We start from the raw sequence: 21,345 nt of genomic DNA on the forward strand, positions 1-21,345 counted from the left end.
CACAGAAGCAGAATAGTGAGCCGTGGGCGTGTGAAAGGGTGCCTCTGACGTACGGTAGTAGCCCTCCGCATCCGTCCAATTGTCTCGAAGGTTGGGGTTCTCCTTGAAGTCCTTCCCCACGCCCGCCGCACGCATCCTGGCGTTCTGCACACACACACACACACACACAGACACACACACAGCGACAACAGTTAACACACGTACTGCAGAAAACGCCATCTTTCAGCTCGACGTTACCAATGCATCCGATTTATGCGTGTTTACACAGGAGAATGGCGTGCGCATGTGGAACTCACGTCAAAGTCGGCGGCGAACATGTCGTCCGACTCGGTGAACATAATTTCTTGGGGGCCGAGGGCTTCTTGGGGTTGGCCCCTGTGGGAGACACACACACAGCGCCGGGAGGGGACGACAGGGGAGGTCAGTCTGTGCAGTACGTACCCGGGGTTGTAAAGCACAGATGCATAAGAGAACATGGTGTGGGGGTTCACATACGCGTGAGAGACCACTACATGCTGGCAGTGGTGGGGGGGCAGAGAGAGCCCCAGACCTGGACTACAAGCCAGCAACTGAATGAACACACCGACAACAGAGAGGAACAAGAGTCACATGGCCGCTCCCCCGCTCCACCAATCAGAGAAGAGCAGCGGTACAGTAGCCTGTGAGAGATGCGTGTTTGAGTGGGAGAGATCGCTATGCATTTATCCCACGTTAACACCATGTTCCCCTTTTCATATCAACAGGGGTTACTCGTCAATTATCAAGCGATTGATAATGGATGAAGCAACCATTGGAACAAGTCTACCCAGATCTAAACGTTCAGTAACGTGTGTCTCAATCAATAGCATATACAGGTTATTCTGACATCTGATCAAAACTAGACATGCTCCAAGTACAAAAATACATAGATGTTAAACTGCTTAGCCTAATTTCTGCAAATCTGCTCACATTGACTACCAAATACAATGCCTTGCCCAATTGCAGGAAGAAATGTCGGGGGATTGAACCCAGCATTTCAACAGCACATCACACTAGATTAATCCGCCACCCTACCCCATATCTGTGTACAGACAGACGCACCACGACACAACGGGAAACTCAACGACCGGGCGTCTCCACCAGGGGGCGGAAACACTCCTCGATTAAGCGCAACCCACGCATGCAATTAATCACCGTGGCAACGCCGGGCGGCGGTGCTCATTACCGTCTTTCTCCTGGGCGATGAGGTTGTGCTTGGCCTTGATGCTCGCCTCAAACGTGTTGAGGTTCTCGCGCTCGTATTCCTTGACGTCGGCCGCCACACGCTCCAGGACGTCGTCGGGGGAGGGCGAGCGGCTGCGCGCGCTGCTCTGGGGGCTGCTGGGCTCCGACGCCATGGTGCCCTCGTCGGTCCCCAGCTTGTATTTCTGGAGCCCAGACCACAGTCACACATACAATATATATACATTCATGGGCCATGATGACTGACGTGTATTCTGCTCCATGTTGTGGGAAGCAGCAGACATTGAGAGAGGCAGTAGCTATTCCAGGTGTTGGTGGGCAATGGTAAATAATAACAGACCTGGACGATGGCCAGCCGCTGCTGGCGTCTCTGTTCAATGAGAGCCTCTTCGTCCACCTCCTCACCGTCAAAGTCCTCTAGGCTGCACCGACACACACACAGACACACACACACACACACACACATTAGCACTCATCAGTCATCACACTAAAACGGAAGGCGAATACTATTTCAATAGAATGTTCCTTCAACACCTGGGGTGCGTTCCAATAGCAATTTCATTTAAATATCCAGATGTTTTCCTCTGGCCCACTTTGCCAAGGCGTAGGAAGCTAGAGAAGGGCTCGGCTGGCTCATTTCTTTCTGCTCCCGGATCTCCAACCTCCACTGGCTGCTACTGTGGTCTCCACTAGGGCGGGGGTCACCAAACCTCTCAACACCGACCCCCACAAAATCCCTGTTGCATATTGCCTTGATTGACGGATGCCTCACCTCAGTGGTAATCACTTTAGGGGTCCCCGCACACTTTGGGACCCCCTGCACTGGGGTGAACCACCCAGGAAACAACTTTGGGGACGCGTCCAAGATCAACCGTTTCTTCCTTGTTTATTCCACACCACGCGGCCTCGGTGCATTCTGGGTACTCACACTTCTTCTCCGGAGGACTCCTGGTCCACCTTCATGCCTTCGGACAGGCTGCCCTTGAACTTGTCCTCGTCGCGGCTCCTCCTCCTCCTCCCCCGCTCCCTGGAGAAGGAGCGGCGGTACTGCCGCGGCCGGCCGTAGCGGTCCCGCTCATCCGACCTACGGGACCAGGTGAGGGACACAGTTATTCACCATACGTGTCTGGTGGCCATCTTGGATCTAAACTATGCTGGGACGGGGTCCTATTAAGCCCTTTTCCCACCAGACAAAAACACCCACTAACATGGGGTCTGGGCGATTTGTCCTGATAATAAAAAAATGATGCTTCACAAACTGCAAGAAACCAAGAATGCAAATTAATCAAATAAACTGGAGAAAAAAAACAGCCCTAGTCTTGAGTTGGATAGGTTACCATCTACATTACTTCCTGGGGCCAGTGACTCTGCAGTAGTCACCGGCTCCAGCTCCAATCGGCCGTGACAGAAACATGAAACCCCTGGTTACCACGCAAATTTTCTGCATATGCGAAAAACCTGCATACACGCACTCATTTTGGGTTGAAACACAACCTCTAGTCTAGGGCAAAGAGTTTATCTTCGAATACGATATGCCGAGTCGTGAATTAAGGTCATATAATTGGCAATGGTGTTGCTCATATAGAAAACAGCAAAAGCCATATTGAAAAAGCAGCGCACACCTTGAGAGAACCCAGCGGGTCCAACCTAATGAGGTGTCTTTGTGCGCCCCAGGGGGCCTGAGGGCGTGAGCCTGTTTTGCTCTCACCTGTGTCTCAGAGGAGACCTGCTCCGCCTGCGGGGAGAGAGGCGTCGCCGTGGTAGCGGGGAGCGGCTGGGGCGGCGTCGCGCAGCCAACCGGGGGCTGAGCTCCCGGGACCGGGCCCTGCCCGGAGGCCCGTCAGGACGCAGACGCTTCCTGGAGGAGGGGACAGAGAGCTGTTAGACACACACACGAACCTCAACGCTCAATGGCCAGGTAACAACCCTTGACACACAACCCATCACCAGCCTGAAATAGAGATGATAACAGCTTGAGTGAATGAATGGTTCAAGGGGACAAATGTCACCTTTAAAAAGGTGACAAAAAAAAGGTGACTAATAACACGCACACCACTAGGTGTGCGTGTTATTAGCCGTTACAAGCACTTGTGATGTCATTCGAGGCAGATTTTCATAACGGCTTGTTATGAAAATCTGTGTGTGAAAACCTGGTGGTATTACATGTCTCCTCTAATGGACGAATGATATGACTCAATAAATGAATGGCTGAATGAATGAATGACAGATGCCTTGATGAATAAACTACTGAATGAATGGTTGCAGAGCGCTCCTACCTCAGCGGGGACTCGGGGCGCTCGGCTGCGTCTCTCCTCCGGGGGTCCGGCGAGCGGGTGCGGCCCCCCCTGGGCGGAGAGCGCGGCCTGGAGCCGCTGCGGACTGCGGCCCTCTCCGGGGCGCTGGCAGGGGCCGGCTGGGGGGCCTTGAGGCGGGGGGAGGAGCTGCGGCGGCGCGGGGAGGCGGCGAGCGCCCGGCGGTGGGGAGAGCGGTTCTCCTTCCCGGAAGAGGCGTCCTTGGAGGGGGACTTGGTGGGCCTCTTGTCCCGGTCCGCGTCCGAGCGACCGGGCCGCTCGCGATCTCCCGGACGGGACGGGCGATCCTGCGGGGGTCTGATGTCGGCCTGGGGGGGCGTGGGGCGCTTGTCGGCGCGGCCGGCCCTCTGCTCCGCCCTGCGGCCCCCAGGGGACGGGGACTTCCTGGTCCTCTCCTTGGAGCGCTCCGAGCTCTCTGGCCCCCTGCGCTCCTTGGAGCGGCTCCGCCCCCCGCGGCCCTTCTCCTTCCCGCTGGCCTCCTTGCTGCTCTTGGCCGCCTTCTCCGCCTTCGGCTCCTTGGCCGCCTTCTCCTTTTCCCTCGAGCGGCTGCGGCTGTGGCGCTTGGAGGCAGACTTCCCGGCCTCCGTCGATTCCCGCCGAGACTTCCCGCTCCTCCCGGCCCGCGGCGACCCTGGGGGTTTACCGGCACGCTGACCGTTCCTGACCCGGCCCTCGCCGTCCCCTCCACCGCCGGCGGCGGCACCACCGGCACCACCGGCAGCGGCAGCCCCGGCCCCCTCCTCCGAGCCCGAGTTGTAGCCCTGCAGTATGAGGCCCATGCCCGACTGAACCTTGCCCTCCATCAGCTGGCTGTCCAGCTCCGCCTTGATCATGGCGCGCTGCTTCTCCAGGTCCTCCAGCAGGGCGCGGTCGTCCAGGCTGGGGTTCCCCGATGACGGGGACGACTCAGTCTTTTTGTGTCCCGAGGCGCCGAACAGGGCGGCGGCGGTGGCGGCGGCGGGCGAGGAGCCGTCCTTGCGCTTGTGTTTGCGGTGCTTGTGTCGGTGTTTGCGCTTCCGCTCCTTGTCCTCGTCGGAGGCGTGCTTGTGCTTTTTGTGCTTGCTGCGGTGCTTGTGTTTCTTCCTCTTGTGTTTGCCACCACTACCGCCGCCACTGCCTACGCCACTGCCAACGCCACTCGGCTGTTTGGTCTCCCCTTCCTCAGCCTTCTCTCCGTTAGTCTCCGCCTCCTAGCATCACAACACAGCATGAGTACCAGAGCACACAACTGTCACATGTCCATTGTGTATTAGTATCGTATAGTATGTCCCGTTGTCCGTCACAAAGTTTTATTTATTTGAATTATTATAGTTTTACTTTTAAAAGAATAAATAATAATACATTTGTTGCATTTATGTAATGCTTTTCAAGGGCCTTAAATTGTTTCACCTAGTGAGTACACATTTGTGTGGGAGGTATCACACCTCAACGATTAGCACTATAAAAATAACCACATCATATTCGTTATCTACTTTGGGACACAGAACAATGACCAACAAATATTAGTTTAAACGATTTACCCAAATCTTGGTCAAGTTGATGGATTCAAATAAAATCTATGTATATTGTTTGTTTACACCTATGAATAAATCCCAGTGGAATTTATTATGGACGAAAGACGATCGAAAGACAATCCATCCCATTGTGATGATGGTGCAAGATCAGACCAAGCAGTCCGTACCTCTTCCTCCTCCTCTTCCTCAGACAAATCTCCGCTGTCTTCATTTCCACTTCGCTCGTGGCTTTCCAGGTCCTGCTTTCTGTAAATGAGAACACACAACATTCCACTTACTATCTCTGTATACATATCAGCCGACCACCTATAACAGTCTGACTGTTGTTCACAACAATACATTTCACTTGAATTGATGCTTGCGACATGATATTGTCGTTTCACTGTATTCTTTAGCACAACATCTTATGTTATCTGGTGACTGTTCCGTTTCATGTATACAACGCAACTTAAACATAGTCTTATTTAACTTTTCGTATGGGTGACTAGTTTGATGCTAGGCCGGTGTTTACAGATTACAGACTGGAACTGTGCGTCAGTATCGCGACAACACATGTGAACTTGGATCACAAATGTAAGTAACACGCCTATGCAGTAAATACTTTCAGTATTGACATGATTGTGATTATGATCCCACTTTATATTGACATCCTTTCCCCCCGCTCTCCTCCGCTTATCCGCCTTGACGGTTTACTAGACAACGTTAGCCAATAGATGCTAACATAGAGCTAGCAGACTTCACCGAGTTCTAACCTTTAGGCTAATTAGGTCCCCGCTGTGGGGTCCTGACGTCATTTATAACGGCGTGCCCGGTCTACTGCTACACGGCTAGTCACGCGCATTCATAAATAAAATAATGCTACACTGGAGGATGCATCACTACTATGGGCTAACTACTATGTGTGGCTAAAAACGTTAGCTTAGCCAACCTTAGCCCAGCGCTAGCTAGCCCTCGCAACAACACTATATATCGTGCTAAATGCTCAGCAGTCGCGATGCTACTCAACAGAATCGTCCTCGAACTCAATGCGAATGCAATACGTAACGCTAGTCATAATAAAAGTGTATGTTAGATTTAAAAACGCCTTACACGTGTTCGTTGCCGTTATTCATACTTCTGGACGCGATGTCCATCTCAACGTCGGCCATTTTGCTCAATCGAAGGCCACTCGTCTTCTTCCGGTGTTTACAGGAAGAGGTCACCATGACAACACGCACAGAGCCCGCTCTCTACAGCGCTGGCGGCGGTGCGCAGTAGTGTAACTTGCGGAGGTTCCACTAGTAGACACAAGGAGGCGCCTCGGATCCTCCTGTTTGCTCCTTTAATAACATTGTCTGTAATATTCATGCGAATTCGTACGGGAAGTGTATTAATTATTATTGCCACAATGAGTAAAGGTTTAATCCCATTTGAGGAGTTTTAGTTAACGGATGCTCAGAAAAGGTGTGATGGCAATCTGACATGGTGTGTACATGATATTCTTCTGAATACTTAATCGTTAATAATAATAATATCCTGACTACCCAGACATATATCTGAGACGACGAGTGGGAGAGCGAAAGCAAGAGAGACAAACTCCAAAGGGAAGGTGTGAGAAAGCGAGAGGGAGAGTGGTAGCAGGGGCTGTAACTTCCACCCCTTTACAGCAGAGCCTCCCTGATTTATGCGCGTAGAGGCATGTTTGGCCGAGATTCAAGTGTCTGAAATGGAGACATTAGATATCCCAGGAGAAAACCCCTGGCCAGATACGCAGAGTAAATGACTCCTCTCTTTTAGGTGTGTGTAAGTAAGTAGGCCCACTGTACACAGAGTCTGGTCTATTTACGATTTAGTCATGTGGCATTCATCCAAAGGGACGTACAGTGAATACAGAGACAGGTCATTAAAGACCAGATAGGGGTTAGACAGTACAGAGACATGCCAGGAAGGAGCAGGTAGGGATAAGACAGTACAGAGACAGGTCTTGAAGAGGTTGGATAGTACAGAGACAGATCATGAAGGAGAAGGTAGGGGTTAGACAGTACAGAGACAGGTCATGAAGAGGTTGGATAGTACAGAGACAAGGTCATGAAGGAGCAGGTAGGGGTTAGACAGTACAGACAGGGCATGATGGGTTGGATAGTACAGAGACAGGTCATGAAGGAGCAAGTCGGGGTACCGTTAGACAGTACAGACAGGGCATGAAGGAGCAGGTAGGGGTTGCCTGCAGGTAGGCTGCAGACATTTGGGCTCAAATCTAGTACCTTTAAGCTGGGAGTCAATTTATAAAAATAAAAATAACGGAAATGATGGTGGCCTCAAATCGATGGAGAAACTAAGGTCTTCTCTACCCTCCCCCTGAACCAGACCACACAGCCATACACCTCACCATGGAGAGCGGGCCAGGAGTCGGAGCGTCTGTCTTGACAAAGACAACCCCGGGAGAGAGGGCCGTAAACATGGCCGACTGACTGGTTTGTTAAGACCTCAGTCCATTATTAGGTCTGTAAAAAAAAAAACTCTCTACTGTTCACCACCCCTAGCTCCCATTGTAGCCTTTTTTTATCGCTTTTGCGTGTCTTTAAGGATGGCCCCTGGAGTCATGGCTCCTGATGTCGTCCTAGTAACAACCCCCCTTTCCCAGAATGCACTTTGTATGATTCTGAGAAACACCAGTGTGTCTTCATCTGGGCAGATGTTCTTTGTTCCTATGTGTGTATGCGTGAGTGTGTGAGTGTGTGTGTGGGTGTGTGTTTTATGAGGTCTGATGTTCAGTGATCTGGGAGAACAGAAGCTGTTGAGGGTTTGGGTCGTGGAGCACAGGGTCTCTGAGCCTGTGGGCACCATATGCTGCTGTCTCCGGGCTGGAGGATTGATGTCGTCTGTGAGGGGAGGCCAGGCGTCGAGGCGTATTCTCCACCCCTCCCGTTGAGCTGACAGGGGTGGACGTTTCGGCGGGGGGTCTTAGATGTAAAACAGTGTGTGTATGCAGTCGTGTGTGTATACATGTTGAGAGTGGAAGGGATGGGTTTGTTTTAAACATGTTGATAGCAGTGCTGTTTTCTGGGATCAAGCAGTATCACGCTGTTGTAGCAGAACTTCTGCTCGTTTCCTGTTTCGTTGCAGATATATTACCGTATTCTACCGTAAAAAGCGCAACGGTACGAGGCATTGAGAATGGGATTTTAATTTGTGTATTTCTTGAGTGGCCATTCTACACAGTGTTGTACCTTCTCAGACACTTTTTACAGTTTACTACTACTGGCCGAGTTTGTGTTCGTCAACTATGCGCTTACAATTCCCCGCCTCCAGCAACATGATTGGTCAAAACAAATATGTAGCAAAAGAACACTCATATAAAGTCTGATTTGTGAGACTAGAAGCACTGCAACAAGTAAAAACCAACATCAGCTGGAGTCAGTGTCTGTGTGTGTTGGTAAACATTTCAACCTGCTCCATGTAATTAGGAGAGATGGGAAACAGTTTGGTTCTGATGGGAGTGCGGAAGACCTACATGGAAACCCAAAGATATTCTTCTTCGCTAATGTCCACAGATAGGCTTAGAGCCAGATAATGTAACCCCCAACCTGCTACTAAATCTCACAAAATGGCGTGTCAACAAATGCAAAGTGGGAATGGGTAAAAGTGTCTGCTAAGTGACTACATTATTAATTATGAATATGTTTATCTGGCAGGATTTCCAGTGAACGTAAGATGTAACAAAGAAACAACATTTCCCGGTTTGACAAAAGGACCCCTTTGAGGGTAAGACATGTTTACAACAAGTTTATAAAAAGTTTATAACAAGTTCAACTACTCTGTGATTTTTGAGTTTCCCTAAAGGCAAACCTTTAAGAGAGCAAGGTTTGACCATAATGTAATGACTGCATGTAATAATACCTTCAGCCATATTGAGCTTTTTTTTTCGCAAGGGAGGGCTTTTAATGTGAAAGGGCCCAGAGCAATGATACTGCTGGCAAAACGAGGTGGTGTTTATGTAAATGACAGTGCTGGAGTCTGAGTCGAGATGAACTCCAGGGAGCAATTTCAAACCAGATCAGTTAGTTACACAGTCTTCACTATCAAATGTGAACACACAAGTGGAGCTGAGAGTGAGGAACAAGAGTTGCTGATATGGAAGCTATTGTTTTAGGGAATCTCGAATATGAATAAAATTTGACGTAATCAAATTAACATGGCTAATTATTTATAGCCATGAGTAATACGACTTGCCACTTATTCAGCTGCAATATTCATTCCTCCAATGAGAAATTATAATAACGGACAGATGGTGAAAGGGTTAAAGCAATCTGTGAGGGAGCAGAGGCATAACAATTTAAGAAGTTGGGGTCGCAAAAAAGTTTGGCTCCAAAAGTGGGATCCTGGGCCCAAAAAACAGTTGCATTTAAGTCAGCTTGAAGCACGGAGGGTTGGAAGCATTGCTGTATTTTTCCATTGGAAACGGTATCACTGAGCTAAGAGAACACACGTACTAGATGGTGAGGAGGCAGAATGTGCTGAGAGTAGCCGCGGTCTCACCGCAGATGCAGAGCTCGCTGCCTACCGACTGATCCTGTTATTAAAGACGGAGGGGAACTCATAGCCACAGTCCACTGGGCTTTGACTCTGTGACTGTATGACTACTGTGTCTGTGTGTCTGGAGGTCTGCTTGTCTAATTGTCTGTCCTTCTAGCCGTCTCTCTGTCAGACTGTCTGTAGCTGTCCCTATGCATCTGTTTGTTTATCGATCTGCCTATCAGGCCACATGTCCATCCAGCTATTTATTAAGTGCATGAATATAGCAAGTTTTTGATGTACCATCGTTTAATAATTGTCTTTTGAATAAAATCTCACAGGAAATGTAAATTGTATCATAAAAAGCACAAATTTAGCTTGTTGCAACATTGTTGCACATCGAGTAAAGTCGAAGTAATTTCCATTCCCTCCTCGGATAGGACATGTTGTCTAGCAAGGCACGCCAGAATGCCTGGATAGGAATGTATATGTTGTGGAACGCAGAGAGAGACCCCCTGAGAAACATATCAACATAGAAAACCATAACCCCCCCCCTCCTCTATGCAGTGTGATTTATACAGGCCCGGTGTCGCAGGGGGGCAGTTCTGAGGCGAGAAGAAAAGAAGAGAGACGGGTTGCAAGGATGATTTCCACACCATCTGTCCCCCTTGGAGCTCCATGGGAGAATCTAAACCCGACATTACTTAGTTTATAGCTGCCTTCTTTTGAGTCCTTATGTGTCTCACGGTGATGCTTTTGACCCTTATAACCCACAGCTTTTCCATTGAGTCTATGCTTCCATGCCTTCTGGATGAAGTTTTTTTTTAAAACATAATGATAATTAAACCCGCCGATCACCTCCATGAATAATCATACACCATCCAAACAACTATCTGTCCATCTATCCTCATACACACATCCATCTATCCACCCGTCAATCCCTCTCTCTCTTTCTCTCTCAGGATAGATGGATGGATCCGTCCATCCATCTCCATCTGTCTTTCCATCCATCAATCATCCATCAATCCATCCATCCAACCATCAATCATCCATCAATCATCCACCCATCCACCCATCCATCCATCCATCCACCCATCCATCCATCCATCCACCCACCCACCCACCCACCCATCCATCCATCCATCCATCCATCCACCCACCCACCCATCCATCCATCCATCCATCCACCCACCCACCCATCCATCCATCCATCCATCCATCCATCCACCCACCCACCCATCCATCCATCCATCCAGCCATCCACCCACCCACCCATCGATCGTAGCATGAGGGGTTATCCTCATCAGCAGTGGGTCGTTCACCACTCCATCCTAACCCGAAACCGCATCACCACCGCTACACCCTGCTCTCCTATAGAGCTATTAGCAGACTGGGGAAGCTTGTAAACTTTACCGTCACCTTCTACTGCAGGCGGTTATTGCTTCATGGCAGAGAGGAGGGAACAACACACGGTAGTTAGTTATCTCTAGGATACACAGGGCGTGTGTATTTCATGCAAATACTTATCGTCTGCCTTGCATCATCTAGGTAGTTGATGAGACACATTTGCAATAAAAAACGAAGGAAGCGTTGAGTAATCAGATGCATATATTCTTGCAGTTATCAGCATTTAAAGATGCAACACATTCCTTCTTTTGTTATTGCCAAAGAATAGACGGAGCAGGGAGAGACGGATGGGAGTGAGGGGAAGGGGAAAGGGAGCAAGAAGAAAAGTTCGGGCTCGCTGGCCCCGGTTGCATTCTTTGCATATTAATACCCACAGTGTTGAGGAAGGGGAGGAAACTTTCTTGAGCAACCGGAGAGAGAGAGAGAGAGAGAGAGGACTGGGAGCGCCCCTTGGTATATATTGTACTGGGAGGAAAGCTTCTTCTCAATGGACCTATAGGGAAGTCGTATGGTGGGATTCAAGTAGGTACCGAAATCGTACTTGAAAAATACGATTATTTTCGTGTTGGTTAACTGGGGTAAAAGAATCCACTGGATCGCATCGCAGCGCTTCGGCACTGGATAATCGATAACCGCTATTTGGACAACTTTTGACCTCCGGCGTTATCGACTTTGACTTTGGACCGAGTTAGGACGATGTTTCTTAAAACGTCAACATGCCACGTTTGAGACGACGCCTTTGATGGGCTGAGCAGCAGAACAACGACCAGACTCCGGCAGACCGCTCTGGGAAGACGAGACGCTGCGTCTTAAAGTTGTCTCCTCTTGTTTTGGTGTCTGTTTGAATATTTCCGAGACATTCCGCCACAGTTCTCTGGTCGGGGATTCGTTTAGTCTTGGGGGGTCCAATCAAGCAAAAGTGATTCTCTCGGTGGTAGGATGTCGGACTGACGTCGAGGGGAATGGCATCTTCTGTGTTCGAGGGGACGTCGCTGGTCAACATGTTCGTGAAGGACTGCTGGGTGAACGGGATCCGACGGCTCATCATCAGCCAGCGGGGCGATGAAGAGGAGTTCTTCGAGATCAGGACGGAGTGGTCGGACAGGAACATTTTATATCTGCATCGGAGCTACTCGGACTTCGGCAGGCTGTTTAAGAGACTGGCGGAGTCCTTTCCGGAGGACAGGAGTGACCTGTCCAAGTCTCCGCTCTTAGAAGGTTGGTAGTTTGAAAAGTAGTAAATAAAATCCGTGATAACTGATGACATTACAAAATAAAAGGTTTTTTTATCACAAAAACAAAAAAAAGGAATGTAAGCGCAATGTTCCTGTGCTGGAAACTTTAATTTCACGACCTGCCTTAATGTCTATCCTCACTCCTGGGGTTAAATTAGCCCACTGGGCGGTCACAGTGAGGAGACGTCTTGTCACACATCGGACCCGTGGACATCAGTATAATGAGTGATGGACACGGATCTTAATGTAGGCCTACTTCAGATCAGTATTTCCTGACGTCTGACGGATACAATAATGCCTTAATTCTGCTTTTATTATACGAGCCAACGTCATGGAGACCTAAACGAGGTGAACGTCCTAAAAATAAATATATGTCATATTGAATATGCAGTAACTCGACTCAACGCAATTATTGAATACAATTTTATAAACACGTTCACTCATAGTTCAATTATGCATGTCCAAAAAGTTGCGATTTGTTGTATTGTTGAATCAGGCGATACCTGTTGCGCTCTCAGGATTGATGCTGATTTAGGTTTGCAGGTCGCTGATAGGTTCCCTGTGCGTGTGGGTGTGTTGATTTGACCATTAGAGCCAACACGCCTGATCCTCTAAAAGTTTATATCTATGGCCGTCCTCCTGTGTAGAAGAGAGAGAGAGAGAGAGAGAGAGAGAGAGAGAGAGAGAGAGAGAGAGAGAGAGAGAGAGAGAGAGAGAGAGAGAGAGAGAGAGAGAGAGAGAGAGAGAGAGAGAGAGAGAGAGAGAGAGAGAGAGAGAGAGAGAGAGAGAGAGAGAGGGAGGAATGGGTCAGTTTGCCTCCCCTCCCCTCTTATGGAAATAGCTCTCTCCAAGAGTTGTTGACGGTCAGGATTCTGCCACTCAGAAGAGGTGAGCAATGCATTGTGGGAAACGAGACCTGGGCAATGGATTGTGGGAAATGGGCAGTGTATGATGGGAGAAAACGGATGTTGAGATGAACAATAAAAGGTTCAACCCAGGTCTCACTGGTTGAACGGGACTCATAAAGAAAGTGCCTCATCAGGTGATGGATGGTCCAGAAGACCCGCCCCTGTATTCCAGTTGTGTATTTATTTCACACCGGGATGTTGAAATGGACACGAAGTTAGGTTGAGAATGTCGGGCATGTGGAGGACTGGCCGGCCTCTGCCGGTGTTGTCCGTGCGTTACCACGGCGACAGTAGAGGAGGCTGATGTCATGCTGTGGGAAGCTGTCACACAGGGCCTGGCAGAGGATTGGACACTATTTATACCCCTCCCTGAACAAACTTACACTCACTTGTAAATGCATGCAGACGAGATGAGTCAGAAACAAGGAAGGTGTTACATCAAAGGAGACCCTTGCTTGCCCTCAAGCAAAATTAAAAAAAAATGCCTTCTTATGTACGGTATAGTCACTTTTTCCATTTGGCTTTATTGTTGTGCGGGATAGGGATCCGAAGGAAAACAATGCACTACAGGAATAAGGGCCAGACAAGTCCATTAAGGTCCATCCCTTTATACAGCACCCTGCAGAAATAAAGACAGGAATGATTTGGTGCATGCACAAACTTATAGAACTATACTGGTCTTAGGGTGCAGGGGCATGTCTAGACGAGTTAAGTAGGGACGGCCCAGGAGAGGCACAGAATAATATGACATAAGAGGCCCCAATCCACAACACCAAGCCCTTGCAGAGCAGTTTAGAGAATGCATCTTCCCAAATTGTGATTCTTTTATATATATGGCCGATTTAGGTAGGGTGGCAATCGGGTTGGACGGTTACATTTTTGTCAGGCCTCCCGGTGAACAAGCCCCTCACGGGGTGTGATGGAAAAATAGTATAATCACTCTCAGATCTTCTGTTTAATGTCACTGACACAGAAGAGGATGACTGAGTCGGTGGGCTGATAAACACACTGAAGATGACTCATGTCCTTTTAGTTCCTCTTTACTCCAGCTAGTGTCCAGAATTAACTCTGGTCTCAGACATGCAATTTAAAATGCTGACATTCAGGGGAAATGTTGGATTTTACGCTGGATATCAATGCTTGTTATTTTGGACTGGTTGAAAATAGGATTGCTAAAGATAGTTGATGTTTCTCTCTGAGGTGAAAGGTTCTGGGTTTGATCACCTATGTCTACCTGCATCCCTGAGCAAGATGCCCCAATCTTTACCTGCTCCTAATGTCAAAATACTCTGAATTGCTTTGGGCTGAAAGTGTCTGAAAATGACTGCAAAATAGTAGTATGATGCAGTGTTTTGCAACACTGGAGAGAGATCGAAAAAGAGCGCGTGCAGATCTCGAGGGCAGAGGGGTGAGTCCCATCCAACTTCTGAGAAACATGAAGTTGTCCCTCCCGCCCCAATATAATTTCTTTCTGAATATATTAAGTTATTGAAAAAATATGTTTAATAGAAGTTGAGTCCACCTTTAAAGTAATTCACTCTCTCTTTCACTCATACCCCCCCATATAGTGGTCTGACCGTTTGTTACATCAGCTCATTTGATACACGTTGGTCATGTTATTGACGTCCCCACCAGAGAATACTCTGTGTTCCCCTCCTAAGTTGTAATGAGATCTGTGGCCCTTGGGCACATGTGCAACTTATTAAAAAAATAAATGTGTTTTCTGGAGTATAAAAAAATAAGGGAAGCCATCTGCTCTTCTGGTGATTTGTGATTTATGGAAGAAGACATTGACAAGATAATGGCTTCACAAAGAAACGTCCTCACAGGAAGTACGCTGGCACACCGGCTTCCTTCCCCGCGGCAGGAAGTGGACAGCAGGTTCGCACCAGACGGATGTGGAGAAAATACACATCGGGTGGAACCTAGGAAGACAACAACGGATGTTGGAAGTTGTTGTGACGGAGAGGTTTTCTTCATACATATATACTATATATATATTTCCTGTACACATCTAGCAACATTACGTGTTAGAATGTCAACACAGATGAGATAGGAAAGGCTAATTATAATTATGTTACTATTACCATTACATTACAATGACTAATGCTAATGAAAATGCTATTACTGCTCCCAGACTCCCGGACAGACGGAATGTGCCAGAATGTTTGAGCAAGAGCGCTGGAGATGTTGGTGATAAAATAGCCCAAGTCATTCTTTCCAATCCGATGAAATCATACCTTAAGGAGGTATGACGTCATCCCCGCGGGACGTGGAAAACTGTGTGCCACGATGTCACCAAACAACAGCCTTCTCTGTGGTTGATCTGGCCACGTGTGCGTTTGTCGTCAGAGATAAATGAATCGCCGCTGAAGAAAGCCTAAGATCTGAGAGCCCTAACCCTTACACCAATTCAATTTAATCTGTTATTCACTATTTTAAATGTGATTTCTATATAGATATTGCATTATTGCACCAATCAATATACTTTGTAACATACAGAGTTCTCTCTCTCTCTCTCAAAAACCTTTCAACAAATATGCCACCATGAAAATGTCCCTTTGGCCTTCTGTCAAACCCTATGCATTTACGCTTGTGAGAGGTCGGAATCTTTACCACATTTCGTGGTCAGCTTGTTGTGACAAAGATTTTGTTGTGTTACAAGACATGAACGTTGCCTTATGGTCAAATACAATGTACTGACGCGTGCCTTCTCCTGAACTAAACCCCATGTATCTCTTAATGGATGGCAAAAACCTGCCCTAAATATAGCTTTGAATTTGAGCTCTATGAAGATGTTATTACCGTGGTATGTTATTACGGTTATCCCCAAACACCTTGAAACCAAGTACGGGATTAAGTCATTGTATGACGCATATTGGTACACTTGTTCTACAGCTGCTTTAGGTGCTCTGTATTGGTCTTCCACATACCATAGTAATATGGAGCCACCACCGTTCGAGTGAATATTATAATTAAAGGTGGATACTTAAAGTCGTCTTTATTTATCCTGCAATATAAAATGATTAAAATTGAAGGCTGGTAAGCTGTAAACAGTCTCCACAGTGGCATTTTTCCGAGCGGCGCCACTGGAATACAATTAAATAAACCAATATTTAAATGGAAAATATATATGGATTTGATGTTATGTTTTCAGGGATGGTGAAGATCAGAGAAGCCAGTGACATTGAGCTGAAGCTGAACGAAGTGGAGAGACTTCTCAAGAACGCCATCAACCTGCCCTGGAAGGTACAGTAGAACAAAGTAGAGTACAGTGTACTATAGCAGAGTACAGTAGAAAACAGTAGAATAGAGTAGAGTAGAGAGAATAACATCAACATGCCCTGGAAGTCACAGTAGAGTACAGTGTAATATAGTAGAGTTCAGTAGAGTAGAATACAGATGAACAAAGTTAAGTATAGTAGAGCAAGTAGAGCAGAGTAGATCACAGTTGAGTACAGTATAATACAGTTGAGAGAGTATCGGAGATCTTCTAGTAGTAGAGTGAGTTGAATATATCGATTTTTGGTTATGCAGTAATGGTGACGCCCAACCACAAGGTATTGGGTCCTATTAAAAATGTCCACCGCCTTACTGTACCTCCTTCTTACTCCCTGTTAGTCGCTTGTGGATAAAGGCGGCCTCTAAGTAGTGAACAGTCACTTCTACAGGCCGAGGCCAGCATATTTTCCTTGTAACTTGACCACAGGAGGAAGATGGTATTGCGTTGACAATAAGAGGAAGCCATGATCCACCGCAGCCACAGCTGCAGGGTCGCGCTGCGCTTCTCCACACTTAATGCTTCGTCAACAAGTTTATGAGCTCAGGACGGAATGTGTTTTCTCCGCCAAAATATAGTGATGACACGGCACTGTTGGTGTTGATTACCAACTCTACTCTACATTAAGGGCGGGCGAAGGCTGAGAGTTGTTCATTTGTACTTTGTCATTTTTTGTTTAGTTGTAAAGACAATACAGATTTTTTTATTAGCTTGTATTCATGTGATACCTCTTTTGGCAGTCTGCTGAGTGTGAAATATTGCAGAAAGGGCTTAAAACATTTCCTTGCTATGATGATTTAAATAACGGTTCCCTTCGGAACTGAAGTGGGCAGTCCTTGAAATTTGGGTTGTTGTCCTATGCGCCTTGAAAGGTTGTGAACCACTGCTCTACGTGACTGTATATTATAAGCTATATATAATATTTATTTATAGATATATCGCTCTCTATCTAGTTCTCCAGGTCAGAGGTCATGCTGACGTTCTTCGAGCGCTCGCCCTTGGACCAGGTGTTGAGGAACGATAAGGTCCACAGAATCCAGCCCTGCTTCCAAAGCCCTCTCAACATATCAGGTACATCCTCATCGCATTAAGGTCCCAGTGCGTTAAGGCCCCAGTGAGTTAAGGTTACAGTGAGTTAAGGTTACAGTGCGTTAAGGCCCCAGTGAGTTAAGGTTACAGTGCGTTAAGGTCCCAGTGCGTTAAGGTCCCAGTGAGTTAAGGTTACAGTGCGTTAAGGTCCCAGTGCGTTAAGGTCCCAGTGAGTTAAGGTTACAGTGCGTTAAGGTTTCAGTGAGTTAAGGTTACAGTGCGTTAAGGTGCCAGTGAGTTAAGGCAACAGTTCGTTAAGGTTCCAGTTCGTTAAGGCAACAGTGCGTTAAGGTTTCAGTGAGTTAAGGTTACAGTGCGTTAAGGTTACAGTGCATTAAGGTCTCAGTGCATCAAGGACTCAGTGCATTAAGGTTACAGTGCGTTAAGGTTACAGTGCATTAAGGTCTCAGTGCATTAAGGACTCAGTGCATTAAGGTTACAGTGCATTAAGGTTACAGTGCCTTATGGTTCCAGTGCAAGCATAAATGTGAGACAACAAACCAGTAGAAGACAACCCTTTGATGTTGAAGGCAGTCTCAGAACATAGGTACAGATGTGCAAACTGGCACTATGTTGGAATGTTTTTCATTCTGGTCCACTTTTGCCCTCCCCACACCTTGGGAAAATCTTTTCGGCAACACTCGTCCCATGCCTAATCTGAAACAATTTGTTGGTTTCATCATTAAAAAAACATCATGTTACAAAATTCAGGTTTTACCGGGCGGGAAGACTTGTTTGCAGGATTAACTTAAGGTTTCTGTAGTTAATAACATAAGTCTTAATATCATTCAGAATTGTGGACATTTTCAGATGACCGTTGAAAGACGGTCGTCTGCAACTCCAGCCTGTAGAGGTGGCTAATGGGATAACGGACATAGTACAGCTGTAAGACCAGGTTGAAACAGTACTGGTATTAGTTGGGGACAAACCTTGATATGGCTACTTGGTTTTCAATGGGCGGGACCTGTATCTGCATCCTGGGGGGGGTTGCAAAAACACGTCCGTAATACCCCCACCCAGGCCAGTCACCATGACAACAGGCCAACAGACCTGGACCTTTCACCCTCACGGTCGGCTAATTTCTTCAGAAGATTGTTTCACAACCACACATAAACTAATGACACAATCGCACTAGTCAGAGAAGACGGGTTGGACCACTCTGTCACCCTGAAAAATATGTACTCAGTACTCCACCCCCCACGTAAACTTAGAGGAGGTTAAGAGGCCTTTGCAGTAATAGGCTCTCAAATAACTGCCTAACTCAATTCAGTTCTTTGATTTGTTTTCTGCATACTGTATTGATTCGGTGCAAAACGGGATTGGGATATTAGGCTTTGATAGGTACATTTATAGCATAACCTAACATTACTTCTTCATGATCTCCGTCCGCTCCAGAGATCATGCGGTCCAATGGGTTCTGTCTGGCCAACACCGAGACCATCGTGTTTGACGAGCGCCTGTCACCAGTGGACAAAGAGAGGCCCTCCTCCACCGACTCAGAGGAACACGCGTGAGTTCCCCTTCACGTTTACATCTGTCGTTTAGCAGCAGACGCTTCTGTCCAGAGGGTCCAACTGGGAAGGTTAGGGAACTCTCAGATATATGGGGTGCCAGAGCAAATGTTTTACTGTAGGGCTAGAGACAGACAACTACTAGGTTTGTTTATTGTGCGGCAGCATTAGTAGATCTGCCCTGCTCTTCATCCTAGGTGGATTATTTTTATAATTAATAAAAACATTATGCGCATATTTTTAATGTGAACTGTGATTTTATTGTTCACTGAATTTCACAGATCTTTGAATACTGCTCTATAAATAAAACTTGACTTGAGTAATAGTCCAGTTCTTAGGGGTCATCTTTAGCAGATAGGATGCTAAAACAACCAACAAAGTAAGCTGTTTAATATATTTGGTGCTAGCACTATCAGAAGCCAGGATTACTCTTCCAGTATGATCCAGTATGACACAACGATGCCAGATGCTCTGCACAGCCTCGGTGTTCGGCTTCATGGATATTTCATCATCATCTGGAAGAGTGCTCTTTGTACTTCCCGATTGGATGTCTGTGTGTGGAATTCCTTGAATGCAAATTTGAACTTCCTTTCACGCACAAACGCACACACCCCACAGGAAAAGTCTCTGTACACCTCTTCCTTCCTCGTCTGGGTGTGTACGGAGCTAAGAGGGAACAAACGCTTTTGTACAAAAACTATGACATTCTTTCCTTTCTCGAGGGATAGAATTTCCCATTTCTATCACCTATAACTGCTACCTGTCTGCATTCATGAGTAAGATGCCCTTCCACCCCTTCCTACTTCATAACAACATCTATCTCCACAATAAAATCATTTTGACATTTTGAATAAAAGTAATAAATATAACCACGCCTGGTGTGTCCCGCTCCCAGGTACGACGACGGAGGCTACGTTCCCCCGGACCCTCTGCCGTGCAACGAGGACACAGAGGCCTACGTCACTAACCTGTCCTACTACCACCTGGTCCCGTTCGAGACCGACATCCTGGAGTGAGGCCCTTCTGCAGGAGAGACGCTTCCTGTGGCTGTTAGCTTAGCTCACGCTAGCTCCCCTGCTAGCACCTCACACCATGCCAAACCGGACGCCGAAGCCCCCGTCTCAGCGGAACACGAAGGCTGTGGCAGCCGCCTGGTCCCGACTTTAGTCCGTCTAGACGGTCTCGGTTGTGGCTGTGATTTGACCGACGAGACCGAACACACATACATGCGTTATCGTTTATTGGTTGGTCTAAAATGTCACCACGTGCCTCTGGTTAAACTCTCTCTGCGAGGACAGTTGGATGGAGATCGTGTTGAGAATGACTTCACAAACTTTTCACCACAAAAGACTTTAACCCCAAAACCAGATAAACTCTTCCCCAACTTCCACTGCAACATAATGTTCCCCTGACTAACTACTCCAACAGCATCCTAGCTTGGTGCGTCTCAAGTATTGTTATTCAGTATTGTGAATCTTTCTTAATAACGCTTGTTTGCAACGCTGTGGTAACATCTTCAAAGAACCTCTGTCAGATCAGCCTTTAACTTCAACTGCTAGCATTTTCCATTTTTTTGTTCTGGTTTGTATCTTTGTGTTTTTGTGAATGTGGTGTTAGAAAGCCACCAGGAAAACATGGCTTGGCTTCAGCAGCAGCAAAGAAACAAACATGAGCAGATATTTTATGTTAAATACATGCTGGCCATGGCCATTCAAATTTTATTTCATATATTTCTATAAAACGTTGCATCGGCCTTATGGACCACACGATTAAAAACGATTTGTTTTATTTTCATTTTACATTTGGGGATTAACATGTCTACCCAACTATAGCTTATATTTATAAATATATATTGTTATATAGGAACAGAGTTCTGCTTTTAATGTTAATACAGACTCTAAAATTACCACTATAAGCTGTGAGAAGGTTTTGACCCTTTAACATGTCCATGATGCATATTTAAGTTGTTTTTTACTAAATCAATATCCTAATGTTTTATTAAACTTAGACTAGATCTAACCAGGGACAAGGTCTTACCAGTATTTGGGAATAAACAAAGAATGGAATCATCTCAATTTTGAAGCAATACTTTTGCAAAAGAAAGAAATGTAAAAAAAAAAAGTTTTGCATAAGGTTTTGTCCTGTAATTGTGTTGAAAGAAGTCTTGTGTTTATCTTGGGAAAACATCCATCCAATTATTTTGTGTTATGTGAACCACAAAAGGAGGTTGTTCTTCAGTGCTCTTTCAGACTTCTCTTTTCTCGTATAGCTCAGCAGAGACACAGCAGGAGCTTCATGCTCAGACTGAAATATACCGAAACAGAAAAACCTTGTACTGTGTCTGCAAGGAACTAACAACTAGGTCATGCTTTAG

General features: G+C 46.8%; 2 protein-coding genes across 2 annotated transcripts in view; one reads left to right on the forward strand and one right to left on the reverse strand.

Moving 5' to 3' along the window:
• LOC130373074 (serine/threonine-protein kinase PRP4 homolog) overlaps positions 1-6,247 on the reverse strand; it is a 6,594-nt gene extending 347 nt beyond the window's left edge. The window contains 10 exon segments of the mRNA XM_056579305.1: positions 4-144; positions 297-338; positions 341-375; positions 1,205-1,406; positions 1,562-1,643; positions 2,150-2,305; positions 2,930-3,079; positions 3,498-4,723; positions 5,215-5,293; positions 6,137-6,247. Coding sequence (XP_056435280.1) covers positions 4-144; positions 297-338; positions 341-375; positions 1,205-1,406; positions 1,562-1,643; positions 2,150-2,305; positions 2,930-3,079; positions 3,498-4,723; positions 5,215-5,293; positions 6,137-6,195 — 2,172 coding nt within the window. The 5' untranslated portion in view covers positions 6,196-6,247.
• Positions 6,248-11,354: 5,107 nt separating this feature from the next.
• On the forward strand, positions 11,355-21,113 carry pxdc1b (PX domain containing 1b). The gene is made up of 5 exons (XM_056579939.1): positions 11,355-12,166; positions 16,249-16,340; positions 17,325-17,442; positions 18,856-18,970; positions 19,867-21,113. Exons 1-5 carry the CDS (start codon positions 11,911-11,913, stop codon positions 19,985-19,987), a joined length of 702 nt encoding a protein of 233 aa, XP_056435914.1. The 5' UTR covers positions 11,355-11,910; the 3' UTR covers positions 19,988-21,113.
• The last annotated feature ends 232 nt before the right edge of the window (positions 21,114-21,345 follow it).

This window comes from Gadus chalcogrammus, chromosome 20 (genome assembly GCF_026213295.1).
Source record: "Gadus chalcogrammus isolate NIFS_2021 chromosome 20, NIFS_Gcha_1.0, whole genome shotgun sequence".
Taxonomy (NCBI): domain Eukaryota; kingdom Metazoa; phylum Chordata; class Actinopteri; order Gadiformes; family Gadidae; genus Gadus; species Gadus chalcogrammus.